Below are 22,997 nucleotides of genomic sequence, written 5' to 3' on the forward strand. Positions count from 1 at the left end.
AGGAGACTAGAACAATTCTATGGGAATTAATAATGAAAGGCAAATTATTATAGTTTTTCTTGTCAGGCTGATGTTAATAACCTTGAACAATTCATTTTTTAAATACCAACACAAATAAAAAATATTTTTTTTATACAACTGAACATTAAATTTCATCTTTTCATTTCTCAAACTATTCTGTCTTCAGAGTCTAATTTTGGTCACATGGTTTCAAGTTACTTCCATTCGTCTTAGCATCTTTGGCCAACTTAAAGAACATAGTTTTCATTTCTTCAGTTCTAATGCATGTGAATTTTTTGGTGGTAACTGAAGTAGGATTTATCACTGAAACATTTCCCACACTTGACACATTTGAAGGGTTTCTCTCCTGTATGGATTCTCTGGTGAGTTACCAAATGGGAACTTCTACTGAAGCTTTTCTTACATATAACACACTTAAAAGGCTTTATTCCTGTGTGTGTTCTCTCATGATTAACAAGGTCTGAGCTGCGACTAAAACTTTTCTCACACATTTTGCATTTATATGGTTTTTCTCCTGTATGTATTCTCTGATGAGTAATAAGGTTTGAACTGCAGTTGAACTTCTTCTCACATATGAAACATTTATAGGGTTTTTCTCCAGTATGGATCCTCTGATGAGTAAGTAGATGTGAATTCCGACTGAAACTCTTTTCACAATTATTACATTTATGAGCCCTCTCTCCTGTATGAATTTTTTGGTGGGCAACAAGATTTGAGTTCTTAGTGAACCTTTTCTTACATATAGGACATTTATAAGGTTTATCTTCGGTGTGAATTTTCTGATGGTGTATTAGATCTGAGTTCCAAATAAATGTTTTCCCACACTGATTACATTTATGGGGATTCTCTCCTATGTGTATTTTCTGATGTGTAATAAGGTGTGAAAAGCTACCAAAACTTTCCCCACAGTCAATGCAGTTATAGGATTTCTGTCCTGTATGTGTTTTCTTGTGCCTGCCAAGATTTGTTTTCTGAGTGAAGCTTTTGCCACACTCAGTACATTTATGAAGTTTCTCTCCAGTATGAATTATTTGATGAATTAAAACATCTGATTTCTGACTAAATCTTTTATTACATGTTGAACACTTGTAAGGTCTTTCCCCTGCATGAGTTCTTTGATGCTGCATAAACTTTGACTTACAAATGAAGCTTTTCCCACACTTATGACATGTATTAGTATTGTCTACTAGGTGGATAATCTCATGATGGGTAAGGTATGTTCTTTGACTGAAGTTTTTTGCCCAATTAGCACATTCATATGTTTGGGATTTCTTGTGTATTCTCTCATGTGCAACAAGGTTAGATCTCTGAGCAAAGTTTTTCCCACAAGCATCACATTTATAAGGCTTTTCTCCTGTATGGACTCTCTCATGAGCCCTGAGATTTGACTTTTTATTGAAGTTTTTCTCACAGACAGTGCACTTATAGAGTTTTGTTCTTGTATGGCTTTTCTGGTGTGAAATAAGATATGCTCTTTTGATGAAGGATTTATCACACAGGAGACATTTAAAGGATGTTGGTGTTGCCTGTTCTTGGGGACAAGAGATTCTACTTTCTACACATTGGGAAAGTTCCTCAAATTGCGTGGAATTTTCAATAGTAATCAAAAGACTTATAAATCTCTTTTCTTGAGGAATGGGCATATCTACTTGTTTCTGATCAGGGAATCTTGGTTCATTCTCATAGTCCTTTCCCAATTTAGGAAACAGAGAAATGTCTCTTTTGTACCATTCTGAAGACACTGCTTCAAATTCACCATTTTCTTGCTGAAAAATTTCCTCTTCCTTTTCACTGTTTTCTCCTGCTGGCACAAAGAGAGAATCCAAATATCATCCTCTCCTTATGTGATGTCTAATGTGGAGACAAAAAAAATCTGCAGGTGAATTCTAATTATGTTGAATATTGACCAAATTAGTATAGAGTTAGAGGGCAAAGACTAAATGGAAGGTCTAAGTTCTTCCAGCTGCAAAATCGTGTCTAGGAGTCAATGCTCTCAAACAAGGAAAGAGAACGAGGCAAATTTTTCACCCTTGAGAGTGATAAAGGACTTATATTTCTTTAAAATAAACTATTAGCATTATATCAATGTGAACCATTACTCCCCGAGAACACTGATTTAAGAATTTATTTCTAAGGAAGAGTCACTAGCTGTCTTTTCCTAGGGACATGAGAAACCCCAGTGATGGTGGGAAGGTAAGTAGATAAAAGTCATTATCTCTGGGAGATATTCTGAAAATCTTCAAGATATCATATGACCATAGATTTAGAGTTGGAAATAACCTTAGACTCCATTAAGTCCAACTCCTTCATTTTGCAGATGAGGAAACTGAGGCACCACTTTGCCCAGGGTCATATACCTACTCAGTTTCTGAGGTGGGGTTTGAATGTAGGTCTTCCCGACTTAAAAACAAGCACCCTATCCTGCCATGTCAAGCTATGTATTTACACATTCTCTCATTCTCAGAGAAAGATCTATCATTTTTTTCTACAGCCAGCCTTCCCCTCCAATCCCATCTATGCTTTAGCCATCATCCCTTTCCCTTTCTCAAGGGACTTAACTTCCTTACTTATCCCCTTCTCTAACACTCCAAGTTTTCCCCCTTTTTTGATACTTTTTATTTTGTCTTCAAACATGAATAGGTTTTTTTCTCTTCTCTCTAAATTAAACTTCTTGAACTGGACTAATTACTACATCACTCTCATTTTTTTCATTATTTATTCCTTCTGTAAATCAGGCATTTAAAAAAATTCATGCTACTGAATTAGCTCTTTTGTAGACAACCTCTGACCACTTTTGGATAATCTCTCTCTCCTTGAGATTTCTTTTACATTTAACACTACTGGTCATCTTTTCCTCCTTAATATTCTTTCTTCCCTTAGTTTCCCTGATACTGCATTTTCCTCTTCTTGTTCTTCCCCTTTCAGTAGGCTAGAAGAGGCCTCAGAGATCATTTAGTATATTCCTTTAATTTTACAGATAAGGAAACTAACATCAAGGTTGGGTGGTGATGAAATGACTTGTATATGGTCACACAGCAAATAAATGGCAGAGCTAGGGCCTGAACCCAGGTTCATCGACCCCAAGCATATACTTTTTTAAAAAAATCCTTATCTTCTGTCATAGGACCAATTCGGTGCATTAGTTCCAAGGCATAAGAGCAGTAAGAACTAGGCAATGCAGGTAAAGTGGCTTGCCTAGGGTCACACATCTAGGAATTGTCTAAGGTTGCATTTGAATCCAGGACCTCTTGTCTCCAGACCTGGCTCTCAATCCACTGAGCCACCTAGCCGCTCCTGCATAATCTTTTTTCAATTATACCATGCTACCAATCTCTTCTTCCTCATCTTACCCCTAATTGTTGATGTTTTCGCTAAAGCTCATTCCTCAACCTCTTCACTTTCTTCATAAATTCTTTCTCATAGTTCCAATTCTCATTTGAATGCTAATGACTCCCCAAATCCTAGTCTATCCTCTAACTCAAGCATCAGTTGCATATTTCCAAATGCCTACTGGATAACATCAACTGGGATGCCCCATCAAACTTTATATTCTTTCTCTATAAAATACTATTGAGACCTCATCATCTTCCCTCTTCTCAATGCCCTTTATTAATTTTCTCATTTCAGTTACCTGTATAACCATTCTTCCAATGACCCAAGCTCATCAACCACTTTCAGTGTTCATATTAACTGTCATTACCCTTTGATTCTTCAAAATCTGAATCTTTCTTCTCTAATCTCCCTACCACATCCTAGGTCCCAGATCTTATCACCTCATATTTGGATTACAATTGCTTCTTACCTGGCATATCTCTTCTAGTCTCTGTCCCTCCAGTCCATTATCCACAGCACAAATCTTAATAATAATAATAAAATAATTAATAAAATGACGATATTCATCATGTTATTGTTGAACTAAAACAACATTCAATAATTTTCCACTGTTTAGCATACTGAGTCCTAACTCCTCATATTGACATTCATGGCAATTTCTGACTTGTCTTTTACTTCCTCAAAACTAATCTCCAGCGAATACACATTAATCCAATCAGATGTACCTCCTTAACCCCTACTCTCCAAAATGCCATGATTGCATATTCCTGCATTGGATCATTCTGTTTCCCTAATTGCTCTATCTATCCAAATCCAACTTTTTGGGGCATGTTCATATCACTTCTTCAATGAAACCTGCTTTAATAATCCCACTCTTCTTTTTATGATATTAATTGCACTTGCTACATAATTAATTCATTTTGACATATGGTTGTATTCTATTTAGTAATTTACTCTATATTTTCTTTTTGTCTATTCTTGTTTTCTTTTAATGAGTTTTCCTAATAAAACTAAAAGCAACTTGCCACATACTTCTTTTTTATATTCTGTTGCAAACAGTAGATACTTATTAAATATGAAATGAATTAAATTAATTGCCATTGCTTCGTGTTTTTATTACTTTGTGTTTTAAACATCATGAATAATAGTATTTGTAATTTGAGGCCATTTTGAGTAAGATACAATATAGAAATATTAAATAAATATTAAATAAATCCCTATAGATGTCCTCCCATTTAAAAAACTCAATTTTAAAGATCAAAATTTATTTTTTAAAGATACACCATAGACTTATAATTCACATTACAAAATAATTTTTGTTTTGCCAAAGGACTCGCAAAAAAGTTGGCTTAGGTAACCAGTTCCAATGGTGTTTTATAGACTTGAGGTAGTCAGGGAACAAAAACAGAAGCTCTCCATAAATAAATGTTCAAAATGTTTTGTTTCTTTTAAAAGCTAATCCAGGAAAGTAACATTGTAAGAAGTAACTATTAACAATAAAGGCAAAGTCTCTCTCAATGTGGAATGGAACATCATATCTCTGGGCACTTGATCAAGAGCATTTGAAAACAAGAATTCCTGTAGGAGAGAGAGGAATAGAACTATCACAGAGGATGCACCAGAGTATGTCAACCCCAAATGATAATATGACATCCAAAACTGAAGAAGCTTCTTCAGTTAAGTTCCAGCTTTTACTGGTCCTACTTTTTACTTTTTAATTAATATCACTTCTGGCATAAACTTGCTGTGTGACCCTAGGCAAGTCACTTGATTTCTAAGAATCTCAAACTACTCTTTAAGACTATAAGTTTCAGAATGGTTGATAATCTGCTTTGGTGGAAGGAGTTTTCTCATCAGGAGTTCCTTATACTACTGAAAAACAGATTCAGACAAAAAATTATGTACTCCCTTATATCAAATTTCTAGAGATGACCCAACTCTGAAGATTTCATTCAAGTAATAAATTCAGTCTTCTATTAATTTATTTTTAAAAAATCAAACTACAAATAAAAAATACTTTTGACTATAATCTCATGATCCCAAGAAAACTTACTGTATAGAATAAGGCATATAAAAACTGCTTTTTCTATAGAACCAAAGACAAGTTCAATGCTATTCAGGAAATTGGTTTATAAGTTGATTGGGAATGATGTTCTTTTTCAAAACTATTAAAGTTAGGTCCCCAAATTGTCCTGCAATTTCTGATGCACCAAGGCTGTTCAGTACAGAAGGCCTTACCAAATAGGCTTAGATCTTTGCAATTCTTCGGCACAGGTTCTTGGCAGAGAGAGTTCTGAGAAGGATCCAGACTCACACATTCCTCTCTGGAGAAATAGACAGCTAAGTCCTCGAACATCAAAGATGCCTGAAACAATATGAGACACCCCACCCGACCCCTACCCCATTCAGTACGGAAGGTTCTTACCATATGGAGGGATTCCATTTAAGTCAGTCCCTCTTTTTAAAAATTAATATATTTTTGCATAACCTTTATTTATAAAAATGCCTTCCCTTTCCCAGTTAGCCATTCCTTGTCACAAAGAATTTTTAAAAAAGAGATAGAAAACAGTTGGGCAAAACCAATACATCAGCTGTAACTGGCAGTATATGCAGTATTCCATATCTGTATTCCTCCCAACTCTGCAAAGAAGGGAAGTGTATTTTCTTAACTCTTCATCAGATCCAAGCTTGATCATTAAATTACAAAGCATTTAGGTTTTTTCCTTTCCTTTTACACTGTTATAGTCACTGTGTATGTTGTTTTCTAGGTTCTACTTATTTCACTCTATATCGGTTCATATAAATCTTCCTATAGTTCTCTGAATTCTTTAAATTCATTGTTTTTGTTTTTTACCATGTAGTAATATTCCAAGTAAAATTGGATGGCATGGGGTAAAGCCATGCTTTAATCAATAGACATTTATTTCATTCACATTTTTTTTTTGCTACCGCATGAAAAAGTGCTACTATAAATATTTTGACATATAGGAGATCTTTCTTCCACTTCCTTAGGGTATATGACTAATTTGTGAGCTCCTTGGGGACAAGGGCTGTATTTTTTCTCCTCTTTTCTCTCTAGCACTTAACATATGCCTGGAACACAGTATGTCCTTAATAAATGTTTATTGAAGGAGCAGCTGGGTGGTTCAGTGGACTGAGAGCCAGGCCCAGAGATGGGAGGTCCTAGGTTTGAATCTGGCCTCAGACACTTCCTAGCTGTGTGACTCTGGGCAAGTTACTTAACCTCCATTGCCTAGCTCTTACTGTTCCTCTGCCTTAGATTGCACAGTATTGATTCTAAGACAGAAGATAAGGGTTTTTTTTAAATGGGATAATGTAACTATTAAAGTACCAGATTATAATAACATCTCACTTATTTTGACCCTAAATATTCTTGGTTAGCTTTCTATCCAGTAAGGCACACTACCTTTCAAATATTTGAAAATTAGTGATCATGTCCCCACAAGTCTTTCTTCCAAGTTAACCATAAGGTTTACTAAACCAATTCCTAAATGGCAAATGCCTCATGCTTTACTTTCATCATCTGCAAAATAAGGAATCTAGATTAGATAACCTCTAAGATTCCTTCCAGCTCTATGATCTTATATATAATATATGCTTATATATGACAAAATAGTCATTATGTTTAGATGATATCAATGAAAATCACTCCTCTTGTACCTAATAGCATCCAAATCATACTATTGAACATATGTTGTGCTATTTTATAAAAGTCAGTATATAAGCTCATAAAAATAGAGTTTGAAAAGACTTTAAAGGTCATCTACTGCAATCTGCTTATTTTATTGATAAGAACCCAGAATCAAAGAGAGGGCCACAAAATTAGTAAGTAAGCAAAAGGAAAAATTTTTGGATGGCATGAAGTAAAATACAAATTTCACAGTTAATATTAGATTTATTGTTTGGATATATCTAAATTCCATAATAAAAACAGTAACACAAGAGTTTGCTGAGAAATTTAGGCAGTGTCTATAGCATAAGCTAGGGGAGAATTCTCAGATTTAGAGGGACATCTGGTCAAACTTTTCCCTCTAGGTCCTTTCCTAGCTCTGACTGCCTATCAGCAAGCAACTTTAAGAACAAACTTCATGGAAAAGAGAAGGGCTTTAAGCTTTTCCTATTCACCATTCCCTCTCATTCTGGAATGGGAAAAGGAGAAAGAAAAGGCACAAAGAACAAAGTAATTAAATCAATGCTAATATCCCAACCTCTTGCTGAGAGAGTTCTAAGCAAATTGTAACAACTTCTGTCATAAAAGGAGAATTAATTTCAGGGTTCCCTGGGAACAGACTACATTCTGAAACAAAGGATATGCTTTCAGAAGGAAGCATGAGCAACATATTACCTGGGACCCGGCAGCACGGATGGAAACCATTTATTTCCTAATCTCTGGTGCTTTCCTTCTTCAGGAAGAACAGGAATCTGGAGAGCAGAGAAGGCTAAAGAAGAAAGAATTCACCCAAGAGACTAGCTTTATTCTCCCTACTAGTCAGTATGCAGGTAAAGGAAGCCATGTTCATTTAGACGTCACTATCCAAAGACTATAATACAGAGAATTAGTGCTTTCATTCTGAAGTCCTATTTTAAGCTATTGATGTTTAACCCGAGCAATACTTATGTGACATTAGAATGGGACAATCTGGTCAAAACATGACTGGCTTGTAAAAGGTTTAAGCTGATGGACAAAGTCTGATGTACCAAACTGGTTAACTGTTGCAGTTAAACCAATAGACTGGAAGGGAAAATTGGCCATACATGAAGGTAGATTCAGGAGCAAAGGAGAGGAGGGCGAGCTGGGGTTGCTAGTGAAGACTTCGAGTCTTCAGTCCAGAAGCAGAAGGAGCCTCTCACCTTAGGATGACAGCCTGCGGCTTGGGGGACACTCGGGGCTGACCAGTCCACAGCTCCAAGCCTGCGAGGTTCCCTACAGTAGCAGCGCTCAGGGCTCCTCCCAGGGAGGAAAGCAGTCACCTCCCAAAGCTGCCTCCTCCGTGACCTGGCCATCTTTCTCTCTCTTTACATTCCCCTCATCCCCTCACGCGCTCTCCTCTCCCGAGAGACTTCCTCACCTAAGTAGGGACCACTCACCACTCAAAGTATCGCCCCACCTTGGCTCGCCACTCTGGAGAAGGGCAGCTGCCCCAATCAGGGGTTGAGATGCTTCTCGCCCGTCGCCATCTTGCCTTTTTTCTCCTTTACTCTCCCCTCCCCCAAATTCCCACAACCAATCACTGTCCTCAACTCGGATACCCCACAGCCTATCCAGTCTGGGAAGCAAAGCCTGTCTCTAGGGAACCGACAGTAGGGTACCCAAAGCGGCGTGGTTCCATGGGAAATGTAGTTCCCAGAAGTCCCTAAAAGTTCCGACGCTGACACGGAAATTTTGAGGGCTATACGGGTTCGGGTTGGAAAAGTAAGCGAAAGGGAACGTGCTTGAAGGCTTCACCTTCTCGGAAAAGAGGGAAAAGGAAACAGAGAAATCGAAATTTTGCCCCAAAATTTATGGTTTATTTCACAATTCTTGGGAATGGGAGATGTTGCTTCTTCCTCATTCGTGAACCAGGGATGCACACAATAGAGACAGCGTTTTCCTAATGAAGCTTCTTGGGTTAGAGGAATAAGAAAAGTGAATTTGGTGTGTTACACTGATATCAGGGAGTATTACAGGCCGCCCCCCCCCCCCCGCCTAAATTGCACCTATATACACATATACACACATATGTATTTACATGTGTATATATAATATATTGAACTTAGTATATAATCATTATATATAACAAATTAAATTACATATAATTAAATTAACTTTTTTTCATTACTTTTCATTTCCCTGCTTTCCTCTCAGACCTGCATTAGAAAAAGTCCACATTTAATACAAATATACATGTGGAACCATACAATACCTACTTCCATATATCAGTTCTTTCTATGGAGTTGGATAGCATTTTATTTCATGTCTTTCCTAGTTTATTTGAATGCTCATATTACTCAGAACACCTTAGTCATTCACCATTATTCTTTGAATAATATTGCTGTTACTGTATACAATGTTCTCTTGTTTTGTTCATTTCACTGCATTATTTCATGCAAGTCTGGGTTTCTCTAAAATTAACCTGGTTGTCATTTTCTTTTTCTCTTTTTATAATCTAAATTTTCCTCCAATTACAAGTAAAAATAGTTTCCAACATTTTAAAAAGAATTTTGAGTCTCTAATTCTTTCCCTCTCTCACTGTGTTCCTTTCCATGGTGAGCAATCTCATATAGATTTGACAAATGTGACCATGTATATAAAATTTCTTTCCATATTAATCATTTTGTGGAAGGAAACTTGAACAAAAATAATTAAGAAAGAAATTTTTAAAAGTGAAAAAAAAATTGCCTTGGTCTGGATTTAGACTCCATCAGTTCTTTCTATGGAAGAAGATGACATTTTTTATTATGAGTCCTTTGGGATTGTTTTGTATCATTGCTTTGCTGAGAAAAGGTAAGTGATTCACAAGTTCACTGTACAGTATTTCCGGCACTGTGTTGTAAATATGAAAAATGATAAAGGCTAGTATAAATATATAAATTAGTATTTTAATTATAGCCATGTTGATAGATAAAATCATTAGACCACACGCTTGTAAGCATTCAAAACTGCCGCCTCCATTTTGTCTCCTGTTTCCTGGCCATGGCCTACTCGCAAAAGAGAGACCACTCCCTCCTAACCCACGAGATTTAAGCTCTCCCCTGCGTCAAGACGTCGGAGACGGAAATCAGTTGGACCATGTTGGATCACGGGAAATGTAGTTTTATATATTTCCCAAATTTCACTTTTTACAATGTGCAATGTTTTCTTGGTTCTGCTTATCTCATTTTGCTTCAGTTCCTGTAAGTCTTTCCAGGTATTTCTGAGTTCCTCCTGCTCATCATTTCTTACAGCACACTAGCATTTCCTTACAATCATGATCATACACTATAACTTACTCAGACATTCTCCATTTTATGGGCATCTTCTCACTTTTCAATTCTTTGCCCCTACAAAAAGAGATGCTTTAAAATTTTTCTACATGTAGGTCCTTTCCCTTTTTGGTTTTTTATCGCGTTGGGATACAAACCTTGTAAATAATTAAAGGGTATTACTGTTTTATTTATAGCCCTTTGGGTGTATGCTCAAATTGCTTTCCAGAATGTTATTTACAACTCCCTCATAGTGCATTAGTGTCTCAATTTTCCCACATCCCCTCCTTTTGTCATTTTCTTTTTCTATCATAATAGCAATGTGATAGGTGTGGGATGGTACCTCAGAGCTGTTTTAATTTGCATTTCTCTAATTAGTATTGATTTAGAACATTTTTTGCATGATTATAGAGAGCTTTAACTACTTGTCTGAGAACTATCTGTTCATACCCTTTAACCATTAATTAATTGGAGAATGACTTGTATTCTTATACATTTGACTCATTTCTCTATGAAACTTGAGAATGAGGCCTTTATTGGAGACTTACTGTGAAAAAATTTTGCACCATTATTATTACTGTATATTATTCTTTGTTCTATTTCCCCTTGTTTAGTTTCTGACCATCACATGCCCCAATCTGCCCTCTTTTCTATCAGTCCCACACCCATTCTTTTATCCCTTCCTCTCTTACTTTCCTGTAGGGTAAGAAAGATTTCTATACTCAATTGATTGTGTATATTCTTCCCTCTTTGAGCCAATTCCAATGACAGTAAGGTTTACATGTTCTCCTCCCCATCTCCCCTATCTTCCCCTCCACTGTAAAAGCTCTTTCTTGTGCAATAATTTATCCCATTCTATTTTTCTCTTTTCTCTTCTCCCAATGCATTCCTCTTGCCATTGTCTTAATTTTATTTTATTTTTAGATATCATCCCATCATATTCAACTTTTACCCTTGCCCTCTGTCTATATATGCTCTTTCTAACTGCCCAATAATTTTTCCATGTAGGTATATAAATAGTATATAGATAGTAATCTTATTGAATGTCTTATGACTTATCTTTCTTGTTTACCTTTTAATATCTCTTTTAAGTTTTGTATTTGAGAGTCAAATTGGTCTTTTCATTAGAAATGTTTAAAAGTCCTCTATTTCATTGAATACTCATTTTTTCCCCTGAAAGATTATGCTCAGTTTTGTTGGGTGAATGATTCTTGGTTTAAGACCTAGCTCCTTTGCCTTCTGGAACATCATATTCCAGGTTCTCTTAGTTTAGGTGTTAAGTCTTGTGTTATCCTAACTGTAGCTCCATGATATTGGAATTGTTTCTTTTTTGTCTGCTTGCAATATTTTCTCCTTGACCAGAGAGTTCTTAGATTTGGCTATAATATTCCTGGCATTTATCCTTTTTGGATCTCTTTCAGGAGGTGGATTCTTTCTATGTCTATTTTATCTTCTGGTTCTAGAATAGCAGGGCAGTTTTCCTTTCTAATTTCTTGGAAGATTTTGTTCTTTTTTTTTATCATGGCTTTTGGATAGTCTAATAATTCTTAGATTATCTGTCCTTGATTTATTTTCCAGGTCAGATGTTTTCACATTTTCTTCTGTTGTTTTTTTTTCCTGCTTGTGATTTTGTTTGATTGCTTCTTGATGTCTCATGAAGCCATTTGTTTCCATTTGCCCAATTCTAATTTTTAAGACATGATTTTCTTGAGTAAGCTTTTGTATCTCTTTTTCCATTATGGCCAGTTCTATTTTGTAAAGAGTTCTTTTCCTGAGTGAAATTTTTGTACCTCTTTTCCTATATAGCCAGTTTTGCTTTTTCAGAAGTTCTTCTCTTTAGTGCATTTTTGTATAACTTTCTTTAGTGCATTTTTGTATAACTTTTTTTGTCAGGGACTGAGGTATCAGGGTCTGAAAAGGCAAAGGTCTGAGACTCCTGATGTTAGATGAGGTCCAGGGTCTGAAAAGGCAAAGGTCTGAGACTCCTGATATCAGGTAAGGACCAGGGACTGTGTAAAACAAAGGTCTGAGTTCCCTCAGTTTCCACATTTCCCACCAACAAAATAGCTGATTCCCTCAGGTTCCACATTTCTCTACAAGTTGTTAATTAAGGCAATAATATTTTCCCAGGCAGAAAAGTATATTTACCTGACTCTTGGTATCTCCCCTTTCTCAGTTCCTGTTATCTTCCCACTTACTAACCCTCACCCCTACCCCCTACCTCTGTTTATAGTCCCTTGCCCAAGGCCCCCTCTCAAGGCTACTTTTGTTATGAGAAAGTTGCTTGAATTTCCATGAGAAAGTTTTCTTGTGCTATTTGTCTTTATAAGCTTGTGTAATCTTTCAATAAACTGTACTCCATCATCACCAGCACTTGAAGCCCTTCCAACCCCAAACTTTGACTTGACATGACCAGGTAGCCTGTCTCCTTGTTAAGACAAACCTTCCAAAGAGGCATCCTTTATCTTATTCTCTTTCATCTTCTCCAGCACATTGTCCCCATTAATATCCCCATTCTCTAATCTTCATTTCCTCCTGTTCTATTGCTGTCTTCAAAGATGTTCCTGTCTCTGCTATTCTTAAAAAAAGACCAAACTCATTTGTTCTAATAATGCCTGATATATTTCATCCCATATCTGTACTCCTCTTCTTAGCTAAGCTCCTTGAAGAAGGTATCTATACATATATGATTACAACATATTCTTTTTACAGAAAAAATACAGACTTAATAGAGAAATATCAATTGCTTATATACAGGTTGAACCAATATAACAAAACAACACTAACTTAAGTGGCATAACAAGAAAACTACCATGTGATTACTTAATAGAGCTAGCCAAAAATGATAATGAAATTCATCTGCAGGAACAAAAGGCCAAAAGTCTCAATGGAAATAATTTTAAAAGTGGGAATGAAGAGGGCCTAGCAGAATCAGATCTCAAAATATATAATGAAACAGAATATTCAAAATGATTTGGTGATAATTTTAAATGAAGAGGTAAATCACTGGAATAAATTATGTATACAATACATATAAAGAAAATGATCTAGAAGCCTAGTGTTTGATAAACCCAAAGACCTTAGCTTTTAGATCAAATGCTCACTATTATACAAAACTGCTGGGAAAACTAGAAAACAGTCTGAAATTGAGTTAATGCTAAAACTTCACACCATTTACCGAGGTCAGTTCCAAATAAACAACTGATTTAGGCATAAAATGTCTCAATATAAGCAAAGGAACAAGGAAGAAATTTCCTTTCACATCTATAGATAGTAGAAGAATTTAAGAACAAAAATGAGATAGAGAGGATAATAGAAGGTAACATGAATTTTGATTATACATTTAAAATTTCTTGCATAAACAAAACTGATTCAACTTAAATTAGAAGTGAAACAATTAACTGGGAAAGCGTCTTTGTAGTAAGCTTTTCTGATATATAAGTTTTATATCAATATTTATAAGAACTTTACCCAAATTCATAAGAAAATGAGCTATTTCCCATTTGATAAAAGACCAAAGGATAAGAACAGGTAGTTCTAAAGGAAGAAATACAAAGCATCAACAAATATAAGGAAAAATACTGGGGGCAGCTGAGTAGCTCAGTGAATTGAGAGTCAGACTCAGATACGGGAGGTCCTGGGTTCAAATTTGACCTCAGACACTTCCTACACCTAGTTGTGTGACCCTGGGCAAGTCACTTAAACCCCATTACCTAGCCTTTACCACTCTTCTGCCTTAAGACCAGTACACAGTATTGCTTCTAAGATAGAAGGTGAAGGTTTAAAAAAAAAAGAAAAAATATTTAAAATAAGTAAGAATTAGAGAAAGAAAATTAAAGCAATTCTGAAATTCCAGCTCATACTCATCAGGTTGGCAAAGGCAAAAAATGAAAATGTCAATATTGGAGGAGCTATAGGAAAATGGGCACACGAATGGACTATTGGTACTATTATGTATCGATCCAGCCATTCTGAAAAGTAATTTGGAACTTTGCCTCATAAAATCACTAAACTAGACATATATAATCCAGTGATACCACTATTTGGCTTATTCTCCTAAACAGAACAAAGAAAGAAGAAAAAGATCACTATGTTAAAAAATATTTATAGTAGCTCTTTTTGTAGTGGTAAGTAAAGAACCCGAACCTGAAGACATAATTATTAATTAGGGAATGTTGTAACAAATCATGGTATGTGAATATAATGAATTCTATTATACTATAAGAAATGATGAAGAGGATGGTTTCAGAAAAACTTGAGAAATATATATAAACTGATACAAAAAAAAGTGGAGTGAGCAAAATCCAGGAAATAATTTATATAATAAAGCAACTTTGTAAGATTTAGAACACTGATCTGTGTAATGACTAACCAGAGTTCTAGAGGACAGATGACAAAGCATGCTACCTCTCTTCTGACAGTGACAGATATAAGAGAAAGAAAAAGACATTCATTTTTGGATATTTAAGGCTCTTCATAATCTGGTCCCTTCCCTTTACAATTTATTCCCCTTCAAACATTACAACTACACTGGCCTACATTCTATTCAAGCAGCTTGCTCTCTTACTGTCTTGTCAGTATAATAAAATAACCTATCTCCCCAATCTATGCATTTGTACTGGCCATCCCCCATATTTTTGGGGCAACCAGGTGGCACAATGGATAGAGTGCCTGGTGATGACTCATCTTCCTAAATTCAAATCTAGTCTCAGACACTTCCTAGCGATGTGACTTTAGGCAAGTCCCTTGACCTTGTTTGCCTCAGTTTTCTCATCTGTAAAATGAGCTAGAGAGGGAAATGGCAAACACTCCAGTATCTCTGCCAAGAAAACCCCAAATGGAGTCACAAAGAGTCAGACACTGTTATAACATATAATATTACTTGGTGTATACATTAGAGAATTCCAAAATAAAGTGTCTTGTGAGGTAAGATGCAGGGGTAAAAGACTCCCACAGGTCCAGGAAAATCTCAGAGGCAGGACAGCATCAGCATGAATGAAACGAATGGGAGTAATCAGGGTTTCATCCAGAGCCGGGCATCATAAAGATTGCTCTGGTCTGCTTTTTGGGCTGTATTTATTTTATACGCTTTGAGATCACACATGAAGTTGGCATGGAAATCCATTCTCACCATTCATCTTTTCTTAGAGACAATGTGTTAGGTATGTTTGATGTATAATGGTGGGAAAGTACAGACTTTTTCATGGGAGACAATTTCTCCATATTTTATTCATTGTTCTTTTATGTTAACTTACTATACCAAATCAGGGAGGGGTGGGGGGAAACTTAGAGACTATTCTGGCCTGTTTTTGCTGGCACCTGTATATGGGAATCTAAGTTAGAGTTTTAAAAATCTTTAATATTAACTCATTACATGCTGGTTCGTTGTGAAGTGACTTTTAGGGAAATTTTTGTATTACTGCATGTAAGGTTGGGAATTTCCTAGGGGTTATACCGGGCCTGTGGGGGGCTTTGCTATTAGCCTGTATTGTTTTTCTGTGTTTTCCTGGGGCTGAGTAAGGATATTGATTACAATGATTCCAATGAAGGGGAATGTTAGTGAGAAAAGAGTCACGTAGGGGAAACTGGGTGGAATTACCATCCTTCTGTCACCTGCTATGCAGTGTCCATAGTTTGTGCAGCCTATGCCAATCATCACGAGTTTTGATGGCTTCCCGCAGTAAGAGAGGGAAATGACATCTGAGGTGTCACAGAATAAGGCAAAAGATACACCTGTCTAAGTCACTCTCTAGTATACAACGTCCTCTGTCTTTTATTTATGGCAAATAAAAATCTGACCAGAGAAGTGAAGCCTGGAGCAGAGGGGCAGTGGAGTAACTGTCTATGCTGCCAGTCATTTAGAGAAGAAGGAAGCAGAGTGAAGGGAATATTAAGGATAAGGTCAGGTCTCAGAGAGAGAGATAGTTTCCAAGGATGGCTATTTAGCTATTATTGATGTGGAGTTAGCTTTCCTCTTCTGAGCAGATCATCATTAGGACAAGTGGAATTAAGGGGTGACACAGTTTACAACTCGCAACTGCCTAGGGAGAATATGACCCAGGGGTTTCATTTGTAGTATCTCACTTCCATCTTTGGGGTGAAAATGCAAAATTGCATGGTGATGCCTTTTCTCTAGTCTTTCTTTGAGAAAATATTCCCTTCTTCCCATAGGAGAGAAGTGACAAATTAGGTCAGGTGAGTAAAAGGGATCTGTTGTCTCCTGCCAGGGACAACTCTAACTTGTCTTTGTAATTCCTTAAAGTTGGGCTTGTTAAAGGGCCCCTGAGGCTACCACCTTTCTGAGACCATCTAATAAACTTTAGTTCCTTGTCCCAGGAGCCTCATAAAAAAGATTGGCCCAGAAGGGAAGGCAGGTGCCTCATTATCTCTGGAGTAATTTAAAACTTTTAAATTATATGATCAATATCAACCCTTGTAATGAGCCCCACAGTGATGGCATCAGTTAGAGCTTGATGGCAACAGGTCATCATAGGCTTCCTAGAAGCCACTATATGATGATAGTAGAGATAATAATTATAATACCATCATGCTGGCTTAATAGAGTACCTTTCCCTGAGGAGCACAAAATGTTCTTAGAGCAATTAGCAAATTTTTCCTTAGAGGGCTGGTCTTGAAAAGATTATTTTTGAAGACCCAGTTTGAGTGGATTGTTTAAAAAGAATAATAACTTCACTTTTTAAAAGCAAAATTAATTATTGTCATATTATTTCTTTATGAACTTTTTAAAATCAGATTTTGTCCCATCATATTTTAGTAAGTGCTCAAATGGGTTTGTAAATGAATATTGCAGAGAAGCAAAGTAGTGCAATACAAATACCAGACCTGGATTTCAGTCCTAACTAAACACATGCTATCTGTGTGTCTTTGGGCAAGTTATTTACCCTCTCTGAACCTGTCTCCTCATTAAAAAAAAAAAACCAAAAACCTGGATTAATAATATTTGGACCACCTACCTCCTAGGATTTTTGTAAGAAAAGTTATTTTATAAACCAAGAAGCACTAAAGTGTAAAGTATAATTATCTATTTCATGGGATTGCTATAAGAAAAAATATTTTGTAAACTTTAAAGCACTTTAGAAATGTGAACCATTATTGCTATTGTTATTTTTCTCTCTTCCCTTTTCTCTTCTTTCTCTCTATTGTGTATCATGTTTCTGCTTAATAAAGAATTTCCCTAGGGTTTTCATAATATTATTCACTTACAAAAATGAACAATATGGAAATATGTTTTGTGATAATACATGTATAACCCAGATTGAATTGCTTGCTAACTCTGGGAGGGAGGAAGGAAGGAAGGAGTGAGACAATTTGAATCATTTAACTTTGGAAAACTTATGTGAAAATCTTTAATTGGTAAAAAAGAAAAGAAAAGAAAAAATAAAGAACTTCCCCTCCCCTTTAGGTAGGTCTTTATTCCATAATTTGACCTCTCTGAAAATGTCTTCAAAATAATTTAAAAAGAAATACCTTGCTGTGTTTTAATGCACAATTAAAAGTCTGGCATAATGGATAGAATAACAGACTTGGAATTAGGATGACCTGAATAAGAGTCAGATCTCTGACATTTCCTAACTTATTACTCCTAAGGCTTATTTAGGCAATAGCAGAGGGAATTGCATATCCTTAATATATTCATATTAGACAACAAAATGTCTACTTATCACCAGTTCTTACTTGCCCTCCCTTATAATTTGTAAAATTTTTTGACTCTCCATATTTTCTTAAGGAATAAAAAATTCCTCTTTGTCACATTCCTTTATATAAATTTCTAGTTTCCATCTTTACTCCTTTGCTACCCAGAGCTGATTTTTGCCCCTTTGCTACCTAAAATTTAGAATCATATCTCAGAATTAGAAGGGATCTCAGAAGCTATGTAGTCCAACCTACATGCAAACAGGAATCTCCTTTATAACCAAAGCTGCCTAGGAACTAAGTATAAACACGGAAGTCAAAAGAACATAAAAGGAAAATATGATATAAAGGACTAAACAATGATAAACTTCTTATATTCTTATTTGGGGAGATGAATCTGGTCATCATCCAGGATCAGAGAGGAAGGGTAGTTAGATAGAAGTCCTGAGAGTGGTTCCATTATGTCTTGAGGATCTTAAAAGATGAATGAAAAAGGAGAAGAGGAATACACTGGGAAAAGAAAGGGAGAAAAAAAATGGGAAAATTATAACACATAAATGGAGTGCATATGTAGAAATCTACACCAAGAAGAAGAAAGAGGTATGTTTGGGGAGAGCTGAAACTTAATTCTCCCTCTTGTCTGATCAAAGGAAGAATACTTATTAACAATTGGGTACAGAAATACATTTCATTCAAAAGAGAGACAGGGAAAGGTGAGAAGGAAGGAGAGGGAAGATAATTAAGAAAGAGATTTTGTCGTTGTTGTTGTTCAGTTGTTTCCGACTCTTTGTGACCCCATTATGGGGTTTCCTTGGCAAGGATATTGGAATAATTTGGCATTTCCTTCTCTAGATCATTTGACAGATGAGGAACTGAGGCAAACAAAGGGAAGTGACTTGCCCAGGCAGTGTGAATATGTGTCTAAGGTTGAATTTGAGTTCATGACAATGAGTCATCCTGATTCCAAGCCCAGTGCTCTATCCATTGAATACCCAACTACTCCAAGGGAGAGATTATTCCTTTGCAAAACATTATAACATGGACCTCCCTGGCCCCCACTTCCTTAAGGCCAGGTCTATTACATTTTGTCCCTCCCCAGGATTCTTCAGTACCCTTAAGGGACTTGGGAAGGTACCTAGGTTCTCTGTTCTCTGTCATTGGCTTCAGCCCCCACTGATGGTGTTCTCTCAATTGTAGGAGTTTGTGCCCATGAACCACAGTTTCACTTAGCCGTAATAGTTGGATTCACTTTTACACAGGATTATTTACAAAAAGTATAATCACAAATTCCCCCAGTATATAGAGGGTATAATGTCCCCCTCCAACTTTGTACCACCTTAGTCTCTGAGAGAGGAAGAGGATTGGGTTCATAGCTTAGCTCAGTTCCTATAGAGCACAGTTCCAAGTCCCAAACCCTGCCTTAGGCTGAAGTCTCAGGCCCCCTGACTTCTCAAAACTTCCCTGCTAGGATGGCTGGCTGCACTATCCTACCTGGAATCTTGACTCCAAAGTCCTGTGACTGAAATTCCTGATCCACTGTAGCATCTAAAACTAAGAAAAACAAACAACACAAAACAGAAACAAATACCCCTTTCTCTAACCCCATTTTTTGGAGCTGGGCTAAAAGAGGGAACAAGGCAAGGAAGTCCTTTCCCTCTTGCCCGTTCAGTTCATGTACCTGCTCTGTGCATAAAATGTGATCTTAATCCTCTGGACCAGCAAGAAAAAAACAAAAAAAGGTATGCTAGCTGGAAAGAAAGGTAGAAAGAGAAGCAGAAAGAAAGTGACTGTTTCAGTCTTGCCAGTTAGAAGGTAAAGCCTTTTCTCATTATACAGCCAATTAAAGGAGGCTACCTCCATCGGTGTGGTAGGAGACTCAGAGTGTCTCAATCTTAGGAGAACTAGACAGACATTCAGACTAGTCTTCTTAGAGGTGACTCCATGTTTGACAATCTGGGCATTATCCAAAGGCAAACTTCATTACATCTAAGTAAAGATATACACAAATATGCAAAGATTTGCAAGCAGAGAATATCCATCAATTGGGGAATGATTGAACAATATATTGTATTTTAATGTGACAGAATACTTTTGTTATGTAAGAAATGATAAAGAAGAGTTTCAGAGAAACCTGGGAAGATTTGTATAAACTGATGCAAAGTACAGAAGACGCATGAGAACAATGCCTATAATAACAATATGTTAAAGACAACTTTGAAAAACTTAGGAATTCTGATCAATGTAATGATTAACCCCAATTCCATAGGACTAATAATAAAATATATTACTCATCTCCTGATAGAGACATGAATAATTCAGAGTTCAGAAGGAGATCTAGAGATGTTTATCACGTATGGATGGACGGCTGTCTACATTTGGACATGGCCAATATGGAAATTTGTATCACTTGATTATACATGTCTGTATCAAGGATTTTGTTTTTCTTTCTTGAGTAGGGGTAGAGAGTTGGAAGGGAGAGAATGCAGATTTTTACCAATTGAAAAAATAATTTAAAAGAATTCATGTGGAGTAACAAAAGTCTGGAATATCAAGAGTAATAATAAAAAAAAGTGGCATGAACAAGGGGCTATCAGCAACATATCTCAAACTATATTAAAAGCAATACTTATTTTTAAGAATTGATAATGATTAAATAATAGAAGTTAATCAGTGGAACAGATTGGATATACAGCATAAAGAAGCAAGAGAGTCTTATAGCACAGTGTTTAATAAGCCCAAAGACCTGTGTTACTGGGCAAAGAAGTCACTATTTGACAAAAACTGCTGGGAGAACTGAGAAGCAATTTGGCAGAAATTGTGGCTAGATGAACATCTCATGTTATAATCCAAGATAAATTCCAAATGGATATGTGACAGTTATCAAAGGTGGTGTGGATACCTAAGTTCATATGTGGCTTCAAACAATTACTAGCTATATGTCTCAAGACAAATCATTTAACCTCTCTCAGCTCCAGGTTCCTTTTTTGTAACATGGGGATAATGACATTTTCCTCATAGGAAAAGATAAAATGTTTGGGGGTGGGGTGGGATTTTGAGGATAAAATTAGATAATATTTTTTAAAGGACTATATAAATGCTAACTATTATTATTATCATTATTAAATTAGAAGAACAAGGGAGAAATTACCTTGCAGATCAAAAGTTAAATGAAGAATTCATGATTAAATGCATGGTAGAGAAGATCACAGAAAATAAAATGGATAATTTTGATTACACAAATTTAAAGGATTTTCCAAAACAAATCTAATGCCAATAAAATTAGAAGGGAAACAAGCACCTAGAGAAAAATCTTTGCAGCATGTTTCTCTAATAAAAGCCCAAGATAAATAAGGAACTCATTAAAATTTATAAGATTGAGCCATTCCCCAAAAGATAAATGGTCAAAGGATCTGAATAGGCAATTTCCAAATGAAGAAATCCACAGTTCTCTTCCTTCTCTTATGACTTCCACTTTCCACCATTGTCCAGAAGTCCTCCTCCAGATTCAACACCACCCTGTGATTTGGAATTATATTGGGAAAGAATGAATTTGAAGTTGCTAATGAGGCAAGACCCATTTTAGTGAGTCTCTCTTTCACCCAATAGAAATCAATATAGAAGAAATTCAGCTTTATGGCAATCTTGGGAGGGCCTGACTTTCCATGGAAAGAAAATATACTTGCCACCACTAGACAGGTACCAAATCCTTTCCATTAGATCCACACTTGAAAAATTTACAGTAATAGAACTTAAAACAAAACAAAACAAAACATACCTTCTCTCTTAGAATCAATATTATATATTGGTTCCAAGGCAGAAGAGCAGTAAGGGCTAGGTAATGGGGGTTAAGTGACCTGCCCAGGATCACACATCTAGGAAGGATCAGCGTCTAGATTTAGTAACAGATCTTGCTGAGGTGAATGCTTGAACAGGAGCAAACTATCTACCTCCCACATACTTAGACAAAACTCTTATTATCACCAGACTGAATAATGATCAATAAATTCAATGAGAAACTATATGAAGCAACTTCCATTCCAGTACTGCACAAAAAGTCATACAGAAGTCCACGGACAGTAGGAAAGGGGCATCTCTAGCAAAGCCAATATAAGACCTGGAGTTTTGGGACCAGAGATAGAAACTTGTAGTCAGTAGGGCTCTGTGGTTGGAGGCAGCAAAGGCAGAGGGCTCCTATTAGAATGCTTTAGCATGGTCAGAAAGTTGCTGGCCAAGACAGCAAACTTATGATGCTGTGGACCTTTAACTGGAATAGCTCAAACCTATAGGCTCCAAGGTTCCTGATGCCAGAGAAGGTCTTGAAGATCAAAATGCTCTGAAACCTCAAAGATCTAGGGAGGCTGATCCTGGGAGAGAGAAGGCAGGGAAAGAACTCAGGGGACCCAGGAAGACATCAAGCATGACCAACCACTTCACTCAAAGTGCAGCTGGAGACAGAGCCTGGCCTTGTCACAAAGCTCCAATTCAGAAACTAAAACTTGAGAGATGAGAAAATAAAGAAAAACACTGACTAACATGAAAAATTATTCTAAATCTAGTGATTCTCTAATAGGAGAGTAACACAGTAGAAACTGCAAGCAGAGACTCAAGAGGGAAAAAAATGTATTTTTCAGAAGGACTACATGAATATTTGGAAGAAATGAAGCAAGAGATAAAAAATTAAATTAATTTTTTTCTGGAGAAAAGAATTGGAAAGAGAATAAGTAGCTTAGAAGAGAAAGTGGTAAACATATACAAGAAATGGAATCCTTTAAAACTGGTATAGAGGGGGCAGCTGGGTAGCTCAGTGGAGTGAGAGTCAGGCCTAGAGACAGGAGGTCCTAGGTTCAAACCCGGCCTCAGCCACTTCCCAGCTGTGTGACCCTGGGCAAGTCACTTGACCCCCATTGCCCACCCTTACCACTCTTCCACCTATGAGACAATACACCGAAAGTACAAGGGTTTAAAAAAAAACTGGTATAGACCGAACATAAATAAATGACTCTATATAACATCATGAAATATTAGTA

General features: G+C 36.4%; 1 protein-coding gene across 2 annotated transcripts; it reads right to left on the minus strand.

Moving 5' to 3' along the window:
- Positions 1-256: 256 nt before the first annotated feature.
- Positions 257-8,543, minus strand: LOC123230971 (zinc finger protein OZF-like). Of its 2 annotated transcripts, XM_044657165.1 has the most exons (5): positions 8,464-8,543; positions 7,721-7,797; positions 5,593-5,678; positions 3,824-3,877; positions 257-1,822 (listed from the first exon to the last, which is right to left on the minus strand). In XM_044657165.1, the coding sequence occupies exons 4-5, from the start codon at positions 3,828-3,830 to the stop codon at positions 279-281; spliced, it is 1,551 nt and encodes a 516-aa protein (XP_044513100.1). In that variant the 5' UTR covers positions 3,831-3,877; positions 5,593-5,678; positions 7,721-7,797; positions 8,464-8,543; the 3' UTR covers positions 257-278. The 2 variants fall into 2 exon arrangements, with proteins under 2 accessions (XP_044513100.1, XP_044513101.1); XM_044657166.1 differs by lacking the exons at positions 5,593-5,678; positions 7,721-7,797; positions 8,464-8,543 and having other exon boundaries at positions 3,824-3,964.
- Between the last annotated feature and the right edge of the window lie 14,454 nt (positions 8,544-22,997).

The sequence above is a fragment of the Gracilinanus agilis genome, chromosome 1 (assembly GCF_016433145.1).
Source record: "Gracilinanus agilis isolate LMUSP501 chromosome 1, AgileGrace, whole genome shotgun sequence".
NCBI classification, from domain to species: Eukaryota; Metazoa; Chordata; class Mammalia; order Didelphimorphia; family Didelphidae; genus Gracilinanus; species Gracilinanus agilis.